This window comes from Chiloscyllium plagiosum, chromosome 33 (assembly GCF_004010195.1).
Source record: "Chiloscyllium plagiosum isolate BGI_BamShark_2017 chromosome 33, ASM401019v2, whole genome shotgun sequence".
In the NCBI taxonomy this organism is placed as follows: domain Eukaryota; kingdom Metazoa; phylum Chordata; class Chondrichthyes; order Orectolobiformes; family Hemiscylliidae; genus Chiloscyllium; species Chiloscyllium plagiosum.
The window spans coordinates 39,141,688-39,152,772 of NC_057742.1; the positions used below are offsets into that span (position 1 = coordinate 39,141,688).

The 11,085-nt window shown below is 39.4% G+C and overlaps 1 protein-coding gene across 4 annotated transcripts in view; it reads right to left on the reverse strand.

Moving 5' to 3' along the window:
• Positions 1-3,486: 3,486 nt before the first annotated feature.
• LOC122540028 (corticotropin-releasing factor receptor 1-like) overlaps positions 3,487-11,085 on the reverse strand; it is a 345,294-nt gene continuing 337,695 nt past the window's right edge. For all 4 annotated transcript variants that reach the window (XM_043675338.1, XM_043675340.1, XM_043675337.1 and 1 more), the window contains one exon: positions 3,487-5,441. In XM_043675338.1, coding sequence (XP_043531273.1) covers positions 5,304-5,441 — 138 coding nt within the window. In that variant the 3' untranslated portion in view covers positions 3,487-5,303. The remainder of the gene's footprint in view (positions 5,442-11,085) is intronic.

The following is an 11,085-nucleotide window of genomic DNA, read 5'->3' on the forward strand; positions in this document are numbered from 1 at the left end:
CCTGAGGAGATCAAGCAAATCTCTCTGCCACCAGTTCAGGTCCAATCCCTCCTTCTTGTCGAGGTCACTTCTACCCCAGAAGAGATTCCAATGATCCAAAAATGTGAATCCTTCTCCCATTCACCAGTTCGTCAGCCACATTAGGGAGATTTAAACAATCCTTGGATGAGCACATGGATGATGATGGGACAGTGTAGGGGGATGAGCTGAGAATAGTTCACAGGTCAGCACAACATTGAGGGCCGAACGGTCTGTTCTGCGTTGTATTATTCTATGTTCTATGCATTCATCTGTTCTTTCCTCCTAATCCTACCCTCATTAGCTCACAGCACCGAGAGTAATCCAGATATTACTACTCTCGAGGAGCTTCTTTTTAAATTCCTGCCTAACTCTCTATATTCTGCATTCAGAATCTCATCATTTTCCCTTCCTATGTCATTGGTTCCAATGTGTACAATGACTTGCTGGGCCTTCTCCCCCTTGAGAAGATTCTGCTCCCTCTCTGAGATATCCTTGATTCTGGCACCAGGGAAGTAACACACCATTCTGATTTTTCGCTGCTGGCCACAGAAACGTCTGTCTGTGCCTCAGACTAGAAAGCCCACGAACACAATGGATCTCTTGGAACCTGATGTATCCCTCATTGCATTAGAGCCAGTCTCGATACCAGAAACTTGGCTGATCATGCTACATTTCCCGGAGAATCCATCACACACTACATTTTCCAAAACAGCATACTTGTTTTCTATATTGGATTTTACGAAGTTTGCTGGAAATGGAGACATTGCTGTTCCAAGTTGCCTATCTCACCGAGATATGCATTTTACAACATTTACAACTAATTCTAAGAGGTTTGCTAGAACTGGAGATTAAGGTGTTCCATGTTGCCTATCTCATTGTGTCATGCACATTAGCAGCATCTATAGTACTTGTTATGTATTTTGCAGAAGTTTGCTGGAAATCACGATGTTGGTGCTTATAACTGCTGATCACTCGCAGATATGTACTTTAATGATCTCACTAAGATATGGGCTTTAGTAGCACCCAAAGCATATTTTAAGAACATGCCAGCATTTTGCAGATGTTTGCTGGAAATAGGGATTCTGATGTTTAAACCTACAGATCTCACCCAGTTATGCACTTCAGGAACATCTGCATCAGATTTTAAGACCACTGCTAAAAATGGTGATTGTGGTGTTCAAACTTTCTTATCTCACTGAGATATGTACTTTCGTCGTATCTAAAGCCGGTTTTTAAAAGGCTTGTTTAAAAGGTTTTAAAAGAACATTGATAGAAATTGAGGTTTTGATGTGCAAACTGCTTATGTCAGTGAGATATGCATTTTAGCACCATTTACAACATCTTTTTGGAAGTTTGATAGAATGGGAGATTTTAATGAGCAAAGTTGCTTATCGCAGTGAGATTTCAAGCTGATCTTACCCAGATATGCATTTTAGTTAACAACTACAACAGATTTTAAGAACATTACTAGAAATTGAGGTTTTGATGTTCAAGTTGCTTATTTCAGTGAGTTATGCATTTTATTAATATCTACAAAAGATTTTAAGAACATTGCCAGAAACGGTGATTTTGGTGTTGCATGGTAGGAATTGGATGTGAGAGAAGCCATGGGGGTCATAAGAAATTACTACGCAGTGTTGCAAAACATGGTGTCATAACTCATTTGGTTTTGAGGCAAAAAAAGTCCAGCAAAGAAACATAAGATTCAGCTCCACATCTCTATGCCATCTGGATTAAAGTTCTGGAACTCCCTTCCTAATAGGTTGCAATATTTTAGCGACCTGTTACTGTTTAATTTTACAAATCTACTAGTCACTACATACAATTACATGCTTTACCCAGCTACCGATATGAGAATTTGTCAATGCTGGGATTTATAATTTAAAAAATGTTTCCGTCAACCAGGTTGCTTTAATAACCAACAAAACAGATTTATTGTGAAAACAGAACTTAACCAACAATGATGTAAACGAGATTAAAATACAGTTTATAGCATGTACATATTGAAAGCATGTTGATACTAACACTGTAAAAAGATTTATTTTATCCTGGATTTTTTTGAATAGAGATGGAAAAGGCAAAGGTGCCGAAGAGTCTAGGGTCTGGAAAGTTAAATCAGTTTAACATTGGAAGGGGAGTGGCCAGTTCTCCCAGTTCAGGCTGTTCTAGTTTTTCTTTAATTTGTAGCAGTCACAAGATGTTTGAAGTACCAGGAGGGTTGCCATCTTCAGTAAAGGATTCCTAACTGACTTTCTCTGAAATCTCTCTGTGGACATTGTTCCCTCTTGCCTGTAAGAATCTGTATTTGAATCTACCTTTTTGTCTAGGGGTGTTGATCAGATATTACCATATTGGAGCATTTAATTACTTAAGTTGATGTATTGGGTCGGTTAAGTTTTCCAGTAGTTAAGTTATTCTAAATTCCACTTTCTTTTGTTTGTGTTTCAACTGCAGTGTTTAAATAAGTTGTTTTGTCTAAAGCTGAGTGATTTGACCAGTTGCATCACACCTGCAACACCCACTTCTGATCAACCTGTAAATTTAGAAAAAGTTAGGGTCTCGGCTACCTTCTTAAAATATTTTGAGAGGATCTGGCCTGGTCCATAAGAATAGTTGCCTTTCCAAATAACCATACCTTTACATCAATTAGAAAGATATAATAGATTATGCAGGGATTAATTTTAAATTCAAAACATATTTTGACCAAATAATGGTTCTTTAATACATAAAAGGATAGGTACTGTAAGTGAATGAGTTTTGTGTGTGTTTGTACGTCTGTGTGGTCTGTTTTGCATGGCGTCTGATCGGAACTATCTAATGCGGGGTGCGATACACAGAAATGATCGCCATGATGTACTGAGTTAATGAGGTGAACTAAAATAAGCTATCATAATCCTCCAAACAAAGGGACAGCAAAAACCATTTTGGCGCAGGGGTACAGGGGCGATCCAAAAGTGAGTATAATACACCAAACTGAGTTTTGTAACTCAGTTGATTACACCAGTGAAAATTCCACTACCATAATCCGCTGTTTAAATAAAATTTTCTTTGCATCAATTGCAGTTTATTAACTTTTACTGTATTGCACTTGGAAAGTGCCAAATGCTGGAATGGTTTATATAAAACAAAATTGAAAGATTTTGAAATTATTGAAGTGCAGAAAATTGGATAAGGGCATAACTATTTTCTCTGAATTGAGGATTCTTTTTGATTAGCATTTGAAGGGCGGCACGGTAGCACAGTGGTTTGCACTTCTGCCTCACAGCGCCAGAGACCCGGGTTCAATTCCCGCCTCAGGCGACAGGCGACTGACGTCTGAGAATTCTCCCCGTGTCTACATGGGTTTCCTCCGGGTGCTCTGGTTTATTCCCACAGTCCAAAATTGTGCAGGTTAGGTGAATTGGCCATGCTAAATTATCTGTAGTGTTAGGTGCAGGGGTAAATGTAGAGGAATGGGTCTGGGTGGGTTGCGCTTCGGCGGGTCATTGTGGACTTGTTGGGCCAAAGGGCCTGTTTCCGCACTGTAAGTAATCTAAAAAAGTACTTTAAACCTGGAGAGCCATGGAGAAAGCTGATACAAAGATATGATTAGGACAGTTTGTGTTGAGGATGCAGGGAGGCTGCAGAAGGACTTGGACAGGCTAGAAGAATGGGCAAAGAAGTGGCAGATTGAATACCATGTGGCACGAGGTTGTGCACTTTGGTAGGATGAATTGTGGCAATGTTACGCTTTTAAGAGATATGTTTTGTCCTAATTCTCTTGCAGATGGATGTTGTCACTGGGTGCTGAAATATCTTTTTCATACAGGCAGTTAATAAATAGTTTGAGTTCTCCCTCGGTTTTTTATTTAAGTAAGACAAAAGAATTTTGAATGGACGGGGTCAGGCCCAAAAGGACTTAAATTTTGCTTTCAGCCAGTTGAGTAAGGTTTTGCTGGCTGGTGGAGCTGAAAATTTGAGTTCTCCTGTGGCTAGAGTGAAGTCCTGGAAAGAGAGGCTAGTTTGGCATGACAATTAACCAGAAAATATGAGATTGAGAGCACTCAATCAACTGATGCTGAAAAACAATTCCCTCAAGATCACGTGGAACACAGGATCAACCATATCGCTGGAGCATCGACCCTGTTAAAGAAAAACTGTGAATTCATTGACCAAATTTAACAATGGCACAGAATTTACTAAAACACAGAACCGTTTGAAAATAGAATAAGTTAGCCAACAGAAATAAATATATCAAACAATGAGAACAAAATATCTACAGAACAGATTTAGCTGAAAAATGGAATCAACTTAATCATAGTGTCAATTAAAACACTAAATCAGGTTGATCATAGAATCAACCAGAATAGTAAATCTACTGGATACAGATTCATCTGGAACACAGAACCAGTTTGAACAGAGATTCAGCTGGATCACGTTTGCTTTGAAAATAATATCTTCTGAGTCTAAGTTTTGTCCTTTTGAAATGTAAAAATGATGTTCATTGATAAATCATGGTCGTCTCTTTGACTTATCAATCAAATTCTGTGGTGGGTGGTAGAAGGCATGCCATTGATAAACTATAAAAGAGCCTAGGAAAAGGTACTTAAGTTTGTCTGTTGGAGATATTCATAGCTACGAACCTTCCCAACTGACTGAGTGAACCTGTCATCTTTCTTGTGTCATACAACAGTATTCAGCATTCGAGCCCTACACTAGTTATTTGGTTAGTGATGCAATATAATTGAAAGTATTCCATAGATTTTGATTGCTGTACGTACACTGTCCATTTTGCTAGGGCCTCTAAATACGACAATGTACACTGACTGTCAAAGTGGCAATAATGCTAACTATAACTGACACAGTACATTATACATATATTACAGAAAAGTTCAGCCACTTTACCATGATGTTGTTACACTTGACAGATCCATACTCCACAAATTTTCTGTACAAGAGAGACAACTACTTCCAGTAAAGAAATCTGTGGCTGGGGAAAAAAGGTCACTTTTGCTGCAGGGATCTGGAAGTTGAAATTTGAAATTAGCTGTGATAGTTAGAACCCATTCCACTTAGTTATGAATCTGTTGATGTTCATATATATTTGTTACTTTTATCTTTCAACAATTATTGATGACTTAAATATTCAGTAAATCACCAAGGAGTTGATGTAATGGACAAAGCCTAGGTGAGTTTGAGAGAAACAGAGAATTTTTGAGTCAGTCTGATGAGGGGTAAAGTGTACTGAAGGTTAGTTGGAGGAACACAGTGAGCTGGCATCAACTTGTTCCAACTCTATGTATTTAGACAGTTGTCTGCTTGATGCTCTGAAAACTGACCCTCGTGGGAGATGTTGGAATGGACATTGCCCTGGCAACCCGTGTCTGGATCCAGTGATTGTCTTGCCAACGATGCCATCTTTTTCTCACAGCTGAACGAACCTGAGAGAGGATACACTGATATTAAACAATAGAACAATAATATCATCAATAAACCTTCATTGAAAGTAGATTGTACAATCCTGTGAAATTATTCTGTGCAGCATCCCTAGTTAGTTGTTAGCTTACTGGCACAACAGAAGCAAGTCTCCATTAGATAAAATAAAATATTTAGTTCCCAAATTGGTTCCTGAACAGACCGATGTCATAAATTCAGCACATTTATTACATTGTTTCTTTTTGTTTCTCTCTACCATATTATTGAGGACACAAATTCTCCACCAAGGAAACAGAATGAAAAATGGATTATTATTGAAATTTGATCATTTTTTTTAGAACCAGGGCTTTCTAAGAAAAAGGAAGTAAGGACTCACATTTGGGACTTTTTTAAAATCCAAATCTTGATGTCCTTGAGAGCATGGCAGTGAGCTGCCTTCTTATACCAGTGCAGTCAGAGTATCAGGAGTACCAGGATTATTTGATGGAATATCAGTTCAAGGAACCTTTCTATAGTTCTGAGTGAAGGTGTTCTGCTTTGGACAAGAACTGGAATATAATGATCTCCATTTTGTTCCAGCTCTTATTTTTTGAGGTAATAGAATTTTGAATGCTTGTTCCATCATTTGATCCAGTCAAGAATGATCTCACCTCACCTTCATCTCCAAATTTCCTGCTGGCTCTCCAGAACCCTCCGATATATTAATAATTAAAAATTGGTCTATCTTCTTAAATTTACTTAGTGTCTCAGCATCCATAGTACTCTGGGGTTGTGATTCACCACCCTCTGCAAGAAGTAATTTCTCCTCATTTCTGTTTTAAATCTGCTATCCCTTATCCTAAAACTTTCTTATCTGTGGTTGCCTCACATGAGGAAACTTCTACTTACATATTCTTTATTAGGCCATCACTCGGAATGTTAAAGACCATGAGACCATTGTTAATGCCCATTTGGTTCACTGACATTTTTCGGGAAATAACTCGACCTATTCCAGATTCATAGCAATGAGGTTGACTCTTAAGTGCCCTCTGGAATGGCTTGCAATCCTTCAGTTATAACTAATGGCTTTGAAGTTCAGGAAAAAGGACTGGAATTGGAAAGACAACCTAACATTTACCTAAGCACTGTAAAGAACCGTATCAAACCCTGTTGATCCTACAAAGACTTTCTAACTAACATCTGGGAGAGATATCCTGTAGATTAAATGAGCAATAGACATATCTAAAGATACCACCATCAATATCACCCTACATCCAAATATAGCTAAACCTGGAGAACATCTAAGCTTGGGTTGATGAATGGCAATTAACATTTGCACCACACAAATCAGAGCAGCATATAGAATACAACAATCTCTTCTTAACATTCAATGGCAATATGATCACTAAATTCCCCATTATTAACCTCCTGGACACGACTATTGTCAGAAACTGTACTGAACAAGAGATAAGTAACATGGCTACAAGACATGATCCAAGACTTTGAGTTCATTGAATAGAATAATTTGAATCCCTACAATGTGGAAACAGGTCATTCAGAGCAACAAGTTCACCACCTGCAGCAAGAAAATTACCTCTTGAATCCCCAAAGCCTGTCCACAACCTGCAGGGTACAAATCAGGCTGAAACAATACTAAAGAAACTCAACATCATCAAGAACAAGCCATATGCTAAATCAACCCACTAATGTCAACAGTCACTCCATCAACAATGATCAGGAGCTGCAGTGTGTATCATTTACAAGAAGAACTGCAGCAACTCAACAGTGATCCTTCAACAGTAACTTCCAAACCATTTCCTTTACAATCTAAAAGGACAAGAGCAGCAGATGGCCCAATGGTTCGATCCCCATTTTTTCCAGAGACCCAAGTAATGTTCTGCACTTTCTTCAACAAGTCAGTGAGTGAAGCAACCACACTGCTAAGATTTGGTACAAATTTCCAACAAAAACACTCAGTCCCAAGAATCGTAGTGCTTACCTCTTTGTTAATGGCATGGGAAACTCCCCATAACCTTTTGTTTTTTATATCCTGTCACTCACTCTTAACCAGTTTTATCACCAATCGACTTCTGAAGTCGATTGACCAATACCACTGATGCTCCAAATGTTTCTTCCAAGTCAGACTAAAAAAAATTACCAGATCCTCGCTGTACATCACACAATTGGGTCATCCCTAAATTAGTTTATTGGTTGGTCTTTGAAATGTTGCTCGTGCATTTTTTAATGTCAAATGCCATTATTTTAAAGTTGCAAAGTCATGAAAGCCAAAATTTCCTTCGCTGTCAGGCAAAAGTATTTGCAAATCTTCTCTGACAAAGTCCAACTTAGAAATATAGCTTGCTTGTCCCACCTTCCTAGCCATGAAAGAATCAGATTTTGTATCTGCAATGACTTTGAGGTAATCAACATACACTTGTTGGCTACCATCTGGTTTTGGAACTATCACTATGGTGAGCTCCATTCACTGCAAATTACTTTGATTATATTGTCTCTGGAGAATGGGCACTGAACCAGAAATGTTAATTCTGATTTCTCTCCACAAATGCTGCCAGATCTGCTGAGCGTTTTCCAGCAATTTCAGTTTTTGTTAATTCTGTAAGGATGTTGCTTTACTGGAACAGCATTTCCTATGGCTCCACCATGCGTAATCAAGTTAGTACTTCCGAGTATATTCTCACATTTCTCTCCATGTGATTGCAATAACTTTTTCAGATCATTTCAATTTTCCTTTGGAAGGTAACTCAATAATGTATTGCATTATTTGAGAACTTCCTCATTATCTAATTTAATTTGAGGAATATCAAATGCAGATTTATCTGGATTTGGATCTTCACTCTGAGTTGTAACAACTATGACATTCTCCTTTTGCTTTCTATTCCCATCCATATACTGCTTGACCATATTCACACCTTCTATCTGGCATGCTTATCAAATAATTTACCTCACTAAATTTCCTTTCAATTTGATAAAATCCAGAAAACCTTGCTTTTATAGGTTCGTGTATCACTGGTGACTAGCACTTTATTCCCTCGAGCGAAAATATGATTTTTTTGATTAGTTGTCTGCTTCCTGTTTCATCACATGCTGTACTACATTCAAATATCTAGCTAATTCATCTATTCTATTTAATCTTTCCCTAAAATTTGATACATTGTCCAGATATGTAGTCTTTTAAGTCTGACTAATCAATTTTCCTTAATTAATTTCAGTGGTCCTCCCAATTTCATGTCCAAAAATGAATTCAAATGGATGAAATTTAGTTGATTCATTAGATGAATTCCTAATTGCAAAAAGTATGAATGAAATTCGTGTATCCCAATCCTCTGGATAGTCTTGACTATAAGTTCTCAAGATTGTTTGAAGTTTGATGCTCCTTGCTTTTCTGATTGGTACACAGTTGATGTAAATTGTTTTATTCCCAAGCTATCTGTAATTTCCTTGAATAATTTTGATATAAAATATGACCCTAGATATGATTGTACCTCTTTGGGTATCTTGTACAAAATTTGAGTAACTCCTCTGCAATCCTGCGAGCCCTGATATTGCATAAGGGAATGGCCTCTGGAAATCTAGTGGACACATCCATTATAGCCAACAAATATTGATTCCTACTTCTTGCTTTAGGGAGGGGTCCTACACAATCAATTAAGACTCTTGCAAAAGGTTCCTCAAATGCAGGAATAAGCATGAAAGCTGCTGGTTTTAGTACTGCCTGAGGTTTGCCAATTGTCTCACATGAGTCGTAGAGTTATAGAGATGCTTCCAACCCAATGGCGGCATGGTGGCACAGTGGTTAGCACTGCTGCCTCACAGCGCCTGAGACCCGGGTTCAATTCCCGCCTCAGGCGACTGACTGACTGACTGTGTGGAGTTTGCACGTTCTCCCCGTGTCTGCGTGGGTTTCCTGCGGGTGCTCCGGTTTCCTCCCACAGTCCAAAAATGTGCAGGTCAGGTGAATTGGCCATGCTAAATTGCCCGTAGTGTTAGGTAAGGGGTAAATGTAGGGGTATGGTGGGTTGCGCTTCGGCGGGTCGGTGTGGACTTGTTGGGCCGAAGGGCCTGTTTCCACACTGTAATGTAATCCGTAGATATCCCAACCCAATCTAGTCCCATCTGCCAGCACCCAGCCCATATCCCTCCAAACCCTTCCTATTCGTATACCCATCCAAATGCCTTTTAAATGTTGCAATTGTACTAGCCTCCACCACTTCTTCTGGCAGCTCATTCCATACCCGTACTACCCTCTGTGTGAAACCATTGCTCCTTAGGTCTCTTTTATATCTTTCCCCTCTCACCCTAAACCTATGCCCTCTAGTTCTGGACTCCCGACCCCAGGGAAAAGACTTTGCCTATTTACCCTATCCATGCCCCTCATAATTTTGTAAACATCTATAAGGTCACCCCTCAGCCTCCGATGTACCAGGGAAACAGCCCTTGCCTGGCCAGACTCAAATCCTCCAACCCTGGCAACATCATTGTAAATCCTTTCTGAACCCTTTCAAGATTCACAACATCTTTTCGATAGGAAGGAGACCAGAATTGTACACAATATTCTAACAGTATCCTAACCAATGTCCTGTACAGCCACAACATGACCTCCTAACTCCTGTAAGGAAAGCATACCAAACGCCTTCTTCACTATCCTATTTACTTGTGACTCCAATTTCAAGGAGCTATAAACATGCACTCCAAGGTGTCTTTGTTCAGCAATACTCCCTAGGACCTTACCATTAAGTGTATAAGTCCTACTAAGATTTGCTTTCCCAAAATACAACACCTTGCATTTATCTGAATTAAACTCCATCTGCCAATTCTCAGCCAATTGACCCATCTGGTCAAGATCCCATTGTAATCTGAGGTAACCCTCTACATTGTCCACTATACCTCCAATTTTGGTGTCCTCAGCAAACTTACTAACTGTACCTCTTATGCTCACATCCAAATCATTTACATAAATGACAAAAAGTAGAGGACACAGCACCGATCCTTGTGGCACTCCACTGGTCACAGGCCTCCAGTCTGAAAAATAACCCTCCACCACCATCCTCTGTCTTCTACCTTTGAGCCAGTTCTGTATTCAAATGGCTAGTTCTCCCTGAATTCCATGAGATCTAACCTTGCCAATCAGTCTCCCATGGGAAACCTTGTCGAACGCCTTACTGAAGTCCACATAGATCATATCTGCCGCTCTGCCCTCATCGATCCTCTTTGTTACTTCTTCAAAAAACTCAATCAAATTTGTGAGACATGGTTTCCCATGCACAAAGCCATGTTGACTATCCCTAATCAGTCCTTGCCTTTCCAAATATATGTACATTCTGTTCCTCAGGATTCCCTCCAACAACTTGCCCACCACTGACGTCAGGCTCACTGATCTATAGTTCCCTAGCTTGTCATTACCACACTTCTTAAACAGTGGCACCAGGTTTGCCAACCTCCAGTCTTCCGGCACCTCACCTGTGACTAGCGATGATACAAATATCTCAGCAAGAGGCCCAGCAATCACTTCTCTAGCTTCCCACAGAGTTCTAGGGTACACCTGATCAGGTCCTGGGGATTTATCCACCTTTAACCATTTCAAGACATCCAACACTTCCTCCTCAGTAATCTGGACATTTTGCAAGATGTCACCATCTATTTCCCTACAGT